We start from the raw sequence: 15,357 nt of genomic DNA, 5'->3' as shown, positions 1-15,357 counted from the left end.
GAAGGTGCTTCTACTGTGGTGAGACGGGGCACCTTGTAATCACCTGCCCAACCAAGCGATCACTGACGGGGAGTCAGGTTGCAGCTTCAGGCCCTGTCTCACGCACACTTACAAAAGTGAAGGTAACGCACCACACGGTCACGAATCTTGAAGCACTTATTGACTCAGGGGCAGACGAGAGTCTGATGGACTGGGGATTAGCAGAGGGTTTAGGCATTAAATCTGAACCTCTAGCAAACCCATTCACATGCACATTAAGGACCACAAAGAGCAAATTCCCTTCTACCTATTCAGATCTTCCTCACACACTCTGATGTTGGGACAACCGTGGCTTTTTCACCACAACCCCAACAGATGGGGGAAAGACTGTGATAAAAGCTGTTTTATGAGTTTAGCCCAGGTCAAAGATGAAGCTGAAATTAACCTGTCCTCTGTCAATCCAACCACAAAATCTGAATACCCAGACCTGAACTCGGTGCCCCCCTGCTACCACCAGATCTGCGAAGTTTTTAGCAAAACCAAAGCTCTGTCTCTTCCTCCACACCATCCATACGACTGCGCTATTGACCTGATCCCAGGATCCACCATACCTAAGGGCCGCCTGTACTCTGTCTCCAGACCGGAGAAAGAGGCCATGAGAGAATACCTCACCACATCACTGAAAGTGGGTCTTATCCGTCCTTCATCATCACCAGCAGGGGTGGGGTTTTCTTCGTAGATAAGAAGGATGGATCCTTGAGACCTTGCATAGACTGTAGTCCACTCAATGACATTACCATAAAAAATCGTTATCCTCTTTCACTCATGTCATCTGTATTTGATCAAATCCAACAGGCCAAGGTGTTTACAAAGCTTGACCTTCGCAACGCCTATCACTTGGTCCGAATAAGAGAGGGCGATGAGTGGAAGACCAGCTTCAATATTCCTAGCAGCCACCACGAGTATTTGGTCATGCCATTTGGACTCACCAATGCCCCCGCTGTTTTCCAAGCCATGATCAATGATGTGTTGAGAGCTTTCCTAGATCATTTTGTCTCTGTTTATTTGGATGATATTTTGATTTACTCACCTGACATCGATACTCACCAAGATCACGTGACCAAGGTTCTACAGAGACTATTAGAAAATCATCTGTACGTCAAAGCAGAGAAAAGTGTTTTTCATGCTGACACTGTCTCCCTAGCCCCTGGGAGAGTTCAGATAGACCCGGCTAAAATAAGTGCTGTGGCAGACTGGCCAACACCTGATAGCCGCAAGAAGGTTAAGCAATTCTTAAGGTTTGCTAACTTCTACAGGCGTTCATCAGAGGTTTCAGTGCAATAGCTGCTCCTCTCCATGCTCTTACTATACTAACCATGCTGGACCCACAGCGGCAGTTTGTGGTTGAAGTAGGTCCATCCAATGAATGGGTCAGAGCCATCCTCTCCCAACGACTTGAAAAGGATGGTAAAATGCACCCATGTGCTTTTCTGTCACGACGGCTGTCCAGAGTAGAAAGGAACTATGATGTGGGGGACTGTGAACCACTAACGATCAAACTTTCCCCCGAAGAGTGAAGGCATTGGCTAGAGGGGGCCAAACAACCGTTCATAGTCTGGGCAGATCACCGAAATTTAGAGTACATTAGAAAAGCTAAGAGGCTTAATTCTCCCCAGGCCAGGTGGGTGCTCTTTTTTAACCGTTTCTCTTTTTCTCTTGCTTACCGGCCGGGGCCCCGAAACGTCAAGCCAGATGTACTTTCTCGATTATTCAACCCCGAGCCTGTTGCCAAGGAACCAGAACCCATCCTTCCACTGACCCGTGTGGTTATATCCATGACATATCCATGGACTTCGTCACGGGGCTCCAGGTATCTCAAGGTAGTGGTGATGGACCATTTCTCCAAGATGGTCAGATTCATTGCCAAAGTTACCTTCCACCAAAGAAATGGCGGAGGTCATGATGAACAAGATTTTCAGGGTTCATGGTTTCCCTAAGGACATCATCTCTGACCAGGGGCCCCAGTTCATATCGCAGTTCTTGAGGGAGTTCTACTGGCTCGTCGGAGCCAAGGCCAACCTGACCTCGGGATATCACCCGGAGGTCAATGGCCAGACTGAATGTCTCAATCAACAATTGGAAACCGACCTCCGGTGCCTAGTCTCCCAGAATCCCTCGACATGGAGCAAAAACCTGGTCTGCGATGAGTATGTACACAATTCATTACCAACATCTGCTACAGGTTTCTCACCATTTAAGTGTGCTTATCATTATCAACCTCCAGTTTTTCCAGAGAACGAACAGGAGGTTTCGGTCCCCTCTGCCCATGCCAGGGTTCGACGCTGCCACCGCATCTGGACAGCTGCCCGCCAGGTGCTAATCCGACAGGGGGATCGAGTGAAGAAGGTGGCTGACCGCAAGAGGCTGGGCCAGAGAGTTTGGCTCTCGACCAAAGACTTACACCTAAAATTTCCCTCCAAGAAGCTAGCACCTCGATTCCTGGGACCTTTTCCCACCACCAAGATCGTCAGGCCCGCAGCTGTACAACGGGGGGGACTGTCACACAACAGTGAAGGATATCTTGTCATGGATTTTTTGTTATCATTATTTTGAAAAGTAACTTCCTCTTGTGTCACCGGTATGCGTCTCCCCGATCCCTGATTGTTTCCATCTATCTATCCCCTCCTCATGTGTATATAGTCCTCATCTGCCGCTGTCCTGTCCAGAGTATTTCGTCCTTTGTATACCTCCAGCCCATGATCATAGCCCTTGATTCAAGCCAAGTTATCATTTGTATTCTAGATTCCTCTATTTTCTCCTCAAGAAGAGTGATTTTTTGTTTGTAATTTTTTTCAGCTCTGTTTTGAAGTATGGTTGTCTGTTGTAGTGCTGGGCGGTATACCGTTTCACACCGAATACTGGTGTATATTTTTGTTATGATATGAATCTTTAATATACCGCTATAGCAGTGAATTTGATTACACAACGTATGGAACACTGTTTCAGACCAGACCATTTTCGATGTTGCGCTTTTAAACAGGCATGGTGCAACTGCGAAGCATGGTGAGGGTAAACAGTAGTGCTCTGGTGTTATGTTGCGGTGAAGATAACTAGGATAGACATGGCAGTTCATGACTTCATCTGTGGATGTCAAGATGAGCAACTGGAAAGCTGCTGAGATCCGGGAGATGCTAGCGTCTCCTTGGTCTCTGTAAACACCCCCAGCTAGGAACCCAGTTCTAAACTCCAATAGGGTGCAATGTAAAGCTGTTATTTTGTCTGTTGCTTGAGGCAGCCAATGTGAGGCGCTCTGCTGCACACTTCCTTTAATAGCAGGGGTTTAACATCAGCGTGTTTGACTGAGAAGGCAAGAATATGGGCCACAGGTCTATAATTAAGTAAGTGTCGCCACATTTCTTCCAATGCATATGTTGTACGTTACTGTTCATGCCCAACTTTGTGCTTCACGTCACATCACATGTTTATGCTTACCCCAGTGGCGGCTTTTTGGGAAAGAAGGAATATTAAACCTCCCTTTTAGATGGACGGGGCAGAGTGCAGGCTTTACCTTGCAGCAAATGTGCCGCCTCTTCTATCTAAAAGGGGCTAGTAATTCCTCTCTCATCCAGTAGAAAATGCTGTGAACACCTGATTATGCATGGGAAAAAAATACTGTTATATACCATGAAACCACCCAGCTCTAGTCTGTTGTTTGGTTTTCCTCCTCTTGGAGCGTTTTCTGTTTTCTTGTCATTTTTTTGTAGTGTTTTTCCCTCCCTTTGGAGTGTTTTCTGTTCTTATTGTGTTGGTTGTAGTGCAGTGTAGTATAAGTTTTGTAGCCCAAGTGTCCACCCTTTTGGAGCGTCTCCTGTTGTTAATTTTTTTTAGTTAGTCGTCGATGGATGAGACCAGTTTTCAGCCTATTATTTTACCTCCATTCTGAGTGATTTTCTGTTTCTATGTTCTTGAGTTTTGCTCTTGCTTTGTCCCCTCCCCCTTTCCTGTCCCTGTTTCTAGAGTTTGTAGTGTTCATAGCCTATTGTGCTGTCACTCTTTCTCAGGAATTTGGGGAATAAAGCTTGGTTCTACTGTTCTCACTCTGCTTCTGAGTCCTCCTTCCAGCCTAGGCCTGACAGCGTCACTGTTCAGGTCAAGCTTCATCAGAAGTGACAGCTCTATCCCCTGCCTCCACTATAGCCCAATACACAGAAATGCCCTATCTTATTCTGCCTGCATCTAAAAGGTCCACTTTCAATGGCAGTAGCTCCGGTTAGCTTATAGCACTTATATGCACTGAACACAGGCTGAGGATCCTAGACCAACACATCGTGAATTAAAATAAAATAAAAAGGGGTCTTCACTCCGTGGGCAGCATATTTACACATGGTGGAGTGGAACAGGTACAGGTCACATTATCCACTAAACAAAAGGAGGCACCTCCTAGTGGTGCTGCATTTAATAACGCAAACAATCTATTCACAGGGCAATACAGGATATTAGGTATAGTCTTGAAGATTTGGCAAGCATGATCTGTTGGCTGAACAGGCTTTTGTTAAGTATTCAATCATCTTTGAAAATTTTATTTAGGTTTTTTTTTTTTTTTTTCCTTTTTATTGATTCCACATGTCAATATTCAACATTTTACATTAAAAATTTTCCAACTGTATAAAACATTCCTATACTTCTCCACCAGGGAGCAGAGACTTAGATAGACGTACATTCTCAAAGAAAGCTACAGTAGAGTAAATGTGAAAAAAAAATCTCTTTTTCACTCCTGTCCTTATTTTCACACCTCTCTTACAATGTCCCTTTTCTGCTGTTGGAGGGTAAACATAACATACATATGAACAATGAACAAGTTGAATGAAAATGTCCTTCATTTACCATCCCCCATTCCTCCTCTGATAACATCCTCCCTGCCTCTTTTCCCCACTGTAGGCAGGATTGCATAAATTCCACAAAGTTTTTTAACTGTGCAGCCTGATAGTAGCTCTTAAGACATGGTAGGGTGAGTCCCCCTTTATCTCTAGGCAGTTAAAGAGTTTTAAGTCTTATTTGGGGTCTTGTCCCCTGCCAAATATAACTTGAGATAAATTTGCCCCATTCTGTAAATCTTTGTCTGTTACTTCTACTGGTAGGGATTGGAATACATATAGTAACCTTGGAAGTACATTCATTTTAACCACTTCCATCAAACTTGTGAACGGGCATGAATTCCACCTTTCCATATCAGATTTGATTCTTGATATTAATGCATCATAATTTAGAGGTTTGAGAGAAGTCTTGTGGCAGGTTCACTCCCAAGTAGTGATGCGAACGGCAGTTCTTTTTACTGAACTGAATCGCCAGAATCCGTTCAGTAAAATGATTTGTTCAAAAGATTTGTTCACCGAATCATTCAGTGCTCTCCAACTCCCTGAACTGATAAGCAACCAAATGATCCGTCATTCAGTTAACAATTCAGCCCTGAGGTTCACGTTCACTTACTGAGGGACGGTGCGCAATAATTCGCGGGAGACGCAGTGCTGCTCTGAGTGGTATACATGCACTAAAATAATTACACGGTGAAAGTGTCCTCTGTGCACAGTAAAATCACTTAACATGATGCTACACGGATGTTAGCAACACAGCACTAATTTTAGTAGCACCGTTATTGAACGTGAATTATTTCCTCTGCCCTGGCTGAGTGAGAGACACAGCGCCACTTTCAGCACAGTGCATGAACGAGAATCACGTCTTCAGTGACAGTTCTCTGCATGCAGTAGTTTCACGAATCATGAATGGATCACAGAATGACCTGCTGAGGACGTGAATCACATTTGCACTGTCACTGAATCAGCGTGAACGTGAATCACGTTTGCGAACGTGAGTGACGGCAGCTGCTGAGAATCACATTTGTGAACGTGAGTGACTTTTCCTGTGCAGTAAAATCCCTTAAGATGATGCTACACGAATGTTAGCAACACAGCGCTAATTTTAGCAGTATGGTTACTGAATGTGAATCATCTCCTCTGCCCTGGGTAAGTGACACAGTGCCATTTTCAGCACAGTACCTGAACGAGAATCATGTCCTCAGTGTCAGTTCTCTGCCTGCAGTAGGTTCGTGAATCATGAACGAATCACAGTGCAAATGAGAATCACGTCCTGACAGTTCTCTGAGTGAGTCGCGGCAGTTCCACTCCCGGCCGGCATGCTCGCGGCTGAGCTCAACTGAATTGAGAAACGAAAGAATCAGTCCATGAAGTGATCCCGTTCACTTCGTTCACTGAAAAGATCCGTTCGTTCGAACAACACGTTTGCAACCGACACAACACTACTCCCAAGTACTTCATGAATTTTGAGCCCCAATTAAATCTAAAACTCTTTCTAATTTTCTTATCTGGGACATAATCAAATGTGAGAATCTGGGTTTTCCTCACGTTCAATTTATAGCCTGAAAATAGACCAAATTCCTTAAGTAATGACATGAGTGCTGGAAGAGAACTAGTGGGATGTGTTAAGTACATTAATACATCATCCGTGAATAATGCAGTTTTCTGTTCCCTTAATGTAGTCAAAAGCTTTTTCTCCATCCAATCCTAATATTATTGCTTCTATTTGTTTTTTTAATAATGCTTTGTATAATATGTAATGTACGTTGGATATTGTCTTGTGTCTGTCTCTGCTTTATAGAGTCCGCCTGGTTCTGATGAATTATGTCTGGTAAAATTATTTCTAAGCGTCTAGCTAAAATAGCAGTGAATAATCTATAGTTTTGGTTAAGGATATTAAGTGGTCTATAATTTTGTCCTTCCCTTCCGTCGGGATGACTGAAATGTAAGCATCCCTCCAAGAGTTTGGGATTTCTCCCTCTTTTAGCACCCAATTAAATGCATTCTTTAGTGAGGGGATCTCTGAGCACTTTATAAAACTTTGAGGTGTATCCATCTGTGCCCGGGGCCCTGTTTGTCTTCAGCTTTGAAATTGCTGAGTTTATTTCTTCTGCTGTGATTTCCTTTGTCAGAGCTGAGTTCTGGGCCTCTGTCACCTTAGGTAAATTTAAGGAATCCAGCCATGTAGCTATCTTATGTTTATTATTTATTTTTGGTTGGGAATAAATATTCTTATAATATGATTCAAAACATTCATGTATCTCTTCTGTCTTATATTTTGGTAAATTTGTAGCTGAGTCCCTAATTTTGTAGATGTTATTATTTGTCATTGCTTTTTTAATCTGTAGGCCAGCAGTTTTGTAGATTTACTTCCTTCCTACTTCCTTACAACTCCAACCCCTTCCCTTCTCATTTTGCTTAGAATCATGGACCTTTTAATTGGGTTAAGTAACCCGTTTACATTATATGATTATATGAAGCTATTTTAAGTAAACTCTTCTGGGTTGCCATATTTACTATTTACCTTTTTTCACTCCATACATGCCCCTTATGCTACATACCTTCCTTATGCAACAATGGCAAACTGCCTTGAACAAAACAAAACCAAAAACATAAACATTCACCAAAAAAGCGGTGATGCCAGAAACCACTTCCATGTGTGGGGTCTGCATTTTGACTGCATCTCCAAAACTTTTTTGCCTCTGCATACAGTATTCTTTGTGTTTTTTCAGTTCATCCGGAGCATAATCGTGGTTGAGATACACCTTTCTCCCTTCATATTCAAAACCTCTCCTCATCTTTATGATCTCTTCTTTGTTTCTGAAGCTCAAGAATCTCACCACTATGGATCTCGGCGGGGTATCTGAAGGTGAAGAGACGGTGGCTGCACCAGCTTTGCCCGTAGAAGCGTTCAAGTAAAATCAATCATAGACCTGGTGTTGTCCTCTGCTGCCCCCTTCACTCCACAAATCCTAATGTTTTCCCTCACTTGACCATCCCTCCTGATCCACCAACTTGTTCTCGAACAGTTTTTGAAGCTCCAGGAGTTCACGAGTGTGGCGTCCTCAATGTGCTGCAGATGCTCTTTGGCCTCCATTATCCCCGTCTCAGCATTGTCCATCCTGTTCTTTGTTTCCCTGAGCTCTTCCATAATTTCTTTGAGAGTGTCCGTGTTCTCATGATGGAAATCACATAGTTTTCACAGTATTGTCTCCAAATTTGCCATTTCTTGAGTGGACTGTGCCACTTCTTTTCCGCTGCTCGGGCTCGTCTCCCTCGATCGTGCAGCCGCTGTTAGTTAGTGGTCCTCTCCTGTTAGCTCTGATGCTAACATATATTGTTCGCCATCTCCATCAATGTTTAACTTGGGTTTTTGAGACTTTTTGCCCAGTTTTCCTCTCGTCATTCTCTTTGCCCTTTCTGTTCAATATTTGTCACATACTATATCTGCCTACTGATATTTATCCAGGGTGTCCCAAATTTAAAGTCAGGGAGCACACTCTTTACACTGCTGCCATGTTGGAGGCACACCCGCGAGTCTCGAAAACAATCTTTTTTTAAAGCCTTGTCAGAGGATCGACAAAAAAGTTGATTGTTACCACTACACTGCATGGATGCAGAGTATAAAAACTTCCACACTGTGGGATCTCATGAGCCAAAGTTAATACTAACTGTGCAGTCAGAGGTATATATTTCAGTATTACCCAAACATTACCACAATATTTCAAAATAAACTTTCTCCTTGTGTGTGTGTGTGTGTGTGTGTTTGTAATACTCACTTATGGCTACTGGCAAGTGTAGACTGTGTTGTTGAGTGCCGTGAGGGAAGGACGTCATACTCATCGCTAATTTGCAGACCATTAGAGAAGGGCTGCACAGACACACACACAGAAGAAGGGGGGGAATTATTATTAAAAAATACATGGACCAAATGAAAAGTTCCATATTAAATGATTTTCATGGCCTGGAATAAAACTCAAAAATGTTGTATAAGGCAACAGATATACTTTGTTCCTCTTTGATTCTGGTATAGGTGCATTCCTTATTACTTATCAAACAAAGGCAGGAAGACATAGAAACAGTGGCTTTACATTGCATGCAGTTACTGTAGTATTGTACTACAGTACCAGAATTCACTCAAAAGAAGTCATGACTTTCAGGATGCAAAACCAGTATTAATGGGTAAATTCAAACCAGAATGTCAGTGTGTACAGTGCATACCTCTGCCAAGCCACAAAGTCCCCTTTATTTCAATCAAGTCTGATCGAATATCTAACTTGATAACCCGGTATCACTGAATTTCAAAACCACCAATAACTGCTGCACTATGATCTAAGGATCCACATAAAATAGTACTCAAGCACAGGTACCAGCCACCTAAAGACACCTAATCTTTAAGCTTCATGCATTATTACCTAAGAAACTCACAAAAATGTTGAAATATGCCCTATTTGCATTGTTAATTGGAAGCATACCATACCTTCCAACCTACCTACCAACCTCCTTGCATCCTCTTAGAGCCATGCAAGTCTGTCTAAAATTGCATGATAATGTATTTAATTTATTTATTTTCTATTTAATCTGAGAGGTGAGAAGCTGCTGTGTGAGTGGCAGCCTGTTAAAGCAGCTCTCGCTCACTTTTGAGCTTTTTCCTTTTTTTATATTTCTTTTGCACTTTTTAACTATTCTTTTTTACTACTCTTTTGAGCTCTCTCTTTGGGCAGTATGGAGACTAGACTCGTGTTTTTTGTTCTGGTCTCAGTACTTCTTTTTTCACTGTTTTCCGCCATGTCTGGGGAGCCTGTCCGCAGCCCTATTGTTTACAGTAGGGATCAGCTGTTAGCCCTCAGTAGTTCTGCGGTGTTGCCGCACTAAAGGCCTGATGTCCATCGCAAGCTGAGGAGGAGGAGGAGACGCTACAACCTGTCCTCCCGTCTGTCATCATGGGGAATGTATGATCTCTCCCCAATAAGCTGGACGACTTTCAACTACGGCAGGCAGACAGGATGGCAGAGAGTGGTAAGAGGAAAGGAGGAGGGCTGGCTGTGTTTGTTAATGACAGTTGGTGTAACTCTGGGCACATCACTGTTAAAGAACAGGTCTGCAGTAAAGACATCAAACTTTTAGCTGTTAGCATGAGGCCGTACTACGTCCTGAGGGAATTCACACAGGTGATTGTGTTGGTTGTGTACATCCCCCCCTCTGCTAACGCTGATGTAGCTTGTGACGTCCTCCACTCAGTCACAAGCTCACTGCAAACACAGCACCCATAGGCCCTCTTCCTCATCTCTGGGGACTTCAATCATGCCTCTCTGTCCTTCACCCTGCCTACATACCTGCCACACCAGAGACAATAAAACACTGGACCTATTGTATGTCAACATCAAGGAGGAATACAACTCATTCCCCCTTCCCTCCCCTGGGAAGATCTGACCACAACCTGGTGCCTCTCCTGCCTGTGTACAAGCCCGTTGTAAACAGGCACAGTTAAAGCATGGACTGAGGAGTCTGAGGAGGCTCTGAGGGAGCTTTGACTCAACTGTGTGGGAGGAACTGTGTGTTTCTCATGGGGAGGACATCGACAGCTTAACAGACTACGTAACGGACTATATAAACTTCTTTGCTGATAACACTGAACCCACCAAGACTGTACAGTGTTTTTCTGACAGCAAACCCTGGATTAATCCTGACATAAAGGCCCCCGATAAGGAGAAAAAGAGGGTCTTTAGGTCAGGAAACAAGGAGGAGCTGAAGGCTGTGCAGAAGGAGCTGAGAAGGAAGATCAGAGAGGGGAAGAACGGCTACAGGGGGAAGATGGAGAACCAGTTGCAGCAGAGAAACATCAGTGGAGTCTGGAAAAGCCTTAAAACCATCTCAGGGCAGAGGACTCCAGACTCCCAGGCTGCGGGGGATCAGACGTGGGTGAACGACATGAACGTATGGTTTGGTTTGATCAGCTCCAGGCTCCTCAAGTCCTGTGCAGACTAGCTGTGCAGGATTGTAGAGTACATCTTCAACATGAGCCTGAAGCTGGGAAAAGTGCCACTGCTGTGGGAAACCTCCTGTGTGGTACCAGTACCAAAGATCACTCACCCAAAAGACTTAAACAGCTAGAGACCAGTTGCTCTCACTTCACACCTGATGAAGACTCTGGAGCGACTGGTTCTTGTCCATCTCCGCCCTCAGGTGGGTCTTTTTATGGACCCTCTCCAGTTTGCATATCAACCTGGCATTGGAGTGGACGACGCCATCATCTTCCTCCTAGACAGATCACTGTCTCACCTGGAGAAGAACCAACACCTCACATCCTGGATCCTGGATTACCTCATTAACCGGCCACAGTATGTGAGGACTTGGGAGTATGTGTCAGACACAATAACCTGCGGTACAGGGGTCCCATGGGGAATGGTCCTGGCCCCTTTCTTGTTCATCCTGTACACCGCAGACTTCTACCACCAATCCCCTCATTGCCATCTACAGAAGTTCTCTGAAGACTCTGCTATCGTCTGCCTCATCAGGGACGGGGACGACAGAGCCTACAGAGAACTTATTCAGGACATGGTGGACTGGTGCCAGCGGAACCACCTCCAGCTCAATGCCCAGAAGACCAAAGAGCTGGTGGTGGATTTCTGCAGGCACAAACCACCCTGCACACAGGCAAACATCCTGGGAACAGACATTGAGATGGTGACATCTTACAAGTATCACCTGAACAATAAACTGGACTGGACTAATCACACTGCAGCTACATCCAAGAAAGGTCAGAGCACACTATATATGCTGAGGAAGCTCAGGTCCATGGGGTGCATGGGGCACCTCTTTCTACGACTCTGTGGTGGCATCAGCCATTTTCTATGGAGTAGTCTGCTGGAGCAGCAGCATCTCGGCAGCAGACAGGAGGAGACTTGATAAACTTATCAAGAAGGCCAGCTCCATCCTGGGATGCCCTCTTGACTCAGTGCAGGTGGTGGGAGAGAGCAGGATGATGGACAAGCTGTCATCGCTGCTGATGAAGGAGTCCCACCCCCTGCTGGTCACTATCTCAGCACTGGGCAGCTCCTTTAGCAACAGACTGATACACCCTAAGTGTGTGAAGGAGAGGTATCGCAGGTCCTTCCTTGCTGTTAATTTTGCACTATATACAGTGGAGATCAAAATGAGAGAACAACCTATAATTTGCTAAATTTTAAAGTTACTGCTTGTACATATTTGATGTTATGCTAACATGAATATAAGTGCAGATTTTTGAGCATGTTTCAGAATGTAAGTATATTCTCAAGCATAATATAAAAACCTTATTGAGGAATTTTCAGAGCGGGTCTGATCAAAATTAGAGAACACTTTCAGATACCTCCCAGTTATTGGTGTTAATCTGGCACCTGGTGACAATTTTCCTAATTGTTGGACACACCCTATTTATCTGGCAGCTCTCCTAGTGACTTTGCAAGATGGCAGGCCGCTCTAAGGTGACTGAAACCCTGCGACAGCAGGTTGTCCAGATGAAGATCAAAGGGATGACCATCTCAGCCATTGCAAGAGAGTTTGGGCATTCCAAGTCTGTGATTTTAAGAATATTGAAACTTTACAATGACACAGATTCATTTAAGTCCCCCAAAAAGGCTGGTCGTCCACGTAAAACAAGTGCACGAGAGGACAGGATTATGCGAAGACTCTCAATGGGGAATCGGTTCAACACTGCAGCTGGAATTGCTCGCCAGTTTAGTGCTGAACAGGGCAAGGATCTGTCTCGGCACACAGTGTCTCACCGTTTAAGACAATTTGGACTGAAAGCCCACTCAGCAGTGACCAAACCCCTCATCAGCAAAAAAATAAAAAGACTAGACTTGCCTTTGCTGAGGAGCATGTTGTGTAGACAGAGGAGAGCTGGTCCAGAGTGCACTTCAGTGATGAGAGTAAGTTCAATTTATTTGGGTCTGATGGGAAACATTATGTTCGGCGTCGAACTGGGGAAAGACTGAACCCAAAGTGTGTAAAGAAGTCAGTCAAATTTGGAGGAGGAAGTGTCATGGTTTGGGGGATGTTTTCTGCAGCAGGAGTTAGGCCTCTTGTACAGCTACATGGCAGGGTGAATGCAATTGTTTATGTGAACCTCCTTCAGCAACATGCAATTCCTTCACTGCAATTGTCTCCCACTCAGCCCGCAATTTTCATGCAAGACAATGCCCCCTGTCACACTGCAAAACGGGTTAAGCAGTTCCTTGAAGCTAAGAATATTGAAACAATGAAATGGCCAGCCCAGAGTCCAGATCTAAACCCCATAGAGAATCTCTGGAAAATCCTTGGTGACAAAGTAATGGCTAAGAAACCCACTTCAGTTACCGAACTGTGGAAGAGACTGCGAGAAGAATGGACCAAGATCAAACCAGAGCAGTGTGAGAAACTAGTGATGTCCTGTGGGTGCAGATGTGTTGAAGTTATTCAAAGCAAAGGCCTCTACACTTCCTATTAATGTTTGAATCCTTTAGCTCTAAAAAAACATTGTTTAAATCTTCTCTTCTGACACAGTGGTTACTGTCCTCTAATTCTGCGCACTGTTTTTTTCACAAAATAAAGGTTTTTGTTGAAGTACCTTTGGTTATTTAAAAAAACATGCTAGTACAGCAGCGGTATAGCCACAGCTGATATTCTATCAAATTCTGAACAATGAAAATAAAAATATTCCAGAATAAATCAAGTATTAATTAATTGTTCTCTAATTTTGATCTCCACTGTATGTCTACTCTATTTATTCCCTTTTAAATTTTATTACTTATTTTTGCTATTGTTTCTGTTCTTGTAACATGTTTCTGTTCTTATAATATTCTGTCGCTGCTGTGACAAACAAATTTCCCCGTCTGCGGGACATTAAAGGATATCTGATTCTGATTTCTTTTCTTTTCTTTAGACCAAATAAATGGACTTTTCAATACTTTTCTTATCATCTTACATATTTTCAACTAATATCTGACCCATACCGTGGAGCTTTCTGATTTCCTTGCTCCATCCATTCTGTGATGTAATCTCACAAATCCTCCTGATGGACAGCTGAGTGGTCTTTCATTCAGGTGAGAGGGGTTGGTGGGACCAAACTGGATTGGGCTTTCGGATCCAGTCCTGTGGTTATCTGGAAAGTGGCTGTCTTTGGAACACCATGTCTCAGGGTTCATCTGGGAGTCTGGCAGTGCACCGGTAGAAGAGGAGATGGAAGATGACAAGGAAGAGAAGCTTGGGAGCCAAGACAGGCGGGACTCTGGGGGTATGGGAGGAGGACGATCAGGGGGAGGTGGTGGAGGTGGGTCCCGCTGGAGAGGAGGTGGGGCTGGGAGAGGCTTGTCCTGTTTTCTGGACATGCCTGGCGAAGACTAGAGAGGTGGTGAGATATGGTATATTACTTTACAATGACAAATGATGAAACCAATACTACACCACAACTCAAAGTGCTTTACAGGCACACACAAATTTCATTAAAAGACACAAAAATTTCATTTAAAGGATATTAAAAATTGCATTAAAAAACATTAAAAAGAGCATTTTAAAACCAGTTAAAACATTAAGAAACAAAAATCAAAACAAGTAGGCTAGAATAGAGAAGCTTTAAAAGACACAAGACTGTAGAGTCAGAGTCATACTGCAGTCCAAAGACTTGTATTGCTTCAATTAAAAGCAGTGGCAAAAAGAAATGTTTTAAGTCTAGATTTAAAAGAGGTGAGTGTTGGAGGGGACCTGCAATTTTCAGGGAGTTTGTTCCAAATATGAGGCCCATAGTAACTGAATGCTGCTGCTCCATGTTTAGTTCTGACTCTGGGCACTGAAAGCAGACCGGTGCCTGACGATGTCAGAGGTCTGGATGGTTCGTAACGCGGCAGCAGATCAGAAATGTATTTTTGGCCTGAAACCATTCAATGCTTTATAAACAAACAACAGAATTTTGAAATCTATTCTTTGGTAGACAGGAAGCCAGTGTAAAGATCTATGAACTGGAGGGATGTTATCTACTTTTTTGGTTCTTGTTAGGACTCAGGCAGCAGCGTTCTGAATCAGCTGCAACTGTCTGATGGAGTTTTTAGGGAGTCCTGTAAGGACACCATTGCAGTAGTTGAGTCTGCTGAAGATAAATGTGTGAATAAGTTTCTCCAAATCCTGCCGAGACATAAGTCCTCTGATCCTGGATATATTCTTAAGGTGATAGTAGGCTGACTTTGTAACTGTCTTAATATGGCTGCTGAAAATCAAGTCTGAGTCCATAATTACACAAAGGTTTCTGGCTTGGTCTGTAGTTTTCAACGTTACAGACTGTAGCAGAGCAGAGACTTTAAGTTGCTCTTCCTTGGATCCAAAAACAATTATTTCAATCTTTGTTTAACTGAAGAAAACTCTGACACATCCAGTCATTGATTTGTTCAATGCATCTACTCAGGGTATGTATGGGATTATAGTTCCCTGATGTTATGGTTATATAAATGTGTGTGTCATCTGCATAACTATGGTAGCAAATTTCATTTTTTTT

At 43.6% G+C, this 15,357-nt stretch overlaps 1 protein-coding gene across 5 annotated transcripts in view; it reads right to left on the bottom strand.

Moving 5' to 3' along the window:
- cblb (Cbl proto-oncogene B, E3 ubiquitin protein ligase) overlaps positions 1 to 15,357 on the bottom strand; it is a 128,871-nt gene that overhangs the window by 35,463 nt on the left and 78,051 nt on the right. For all 5 annotated transcript variants that reach the window (XM_037120431.1, XM_037120432.1, XM_037120434.1 and 2 more), the window contains 2 exons: positions 13,826 to 14,212; positions 8,630 to 8,721 (listed from right to left, as the gene is read on the bottom strand). In XM_037120431.1, coding sequence (XP_036976326.1) covers positions 8,630 to 8,721; positions 13,826 to 14,212 — 479 coding nt within the window. The remainder of the gene's footprint in view (positions 1 to 8,629; positions 8,722 to 13,825; positions 14,213 to 15,357) is intronic.

This window comes from Acanthopagrus latus, chromosome 13, assembly GCF_904848185.1.
Source record: "Acanthopagrus latus isolate v.2019 chromosome 13, fAcaLat1.1, whole genome shotgun sequence".
NCBI lineage: Eukaryota > Metazoa > Chordata > Actinopteri > Spariformes > Sparidae > Acanthopagrus > Acanthopagrus latus.
Note: the sequence above shows the minus strand (reverse complement) of the source record. Positions and strands in the feature narration are given on the sequence as shown.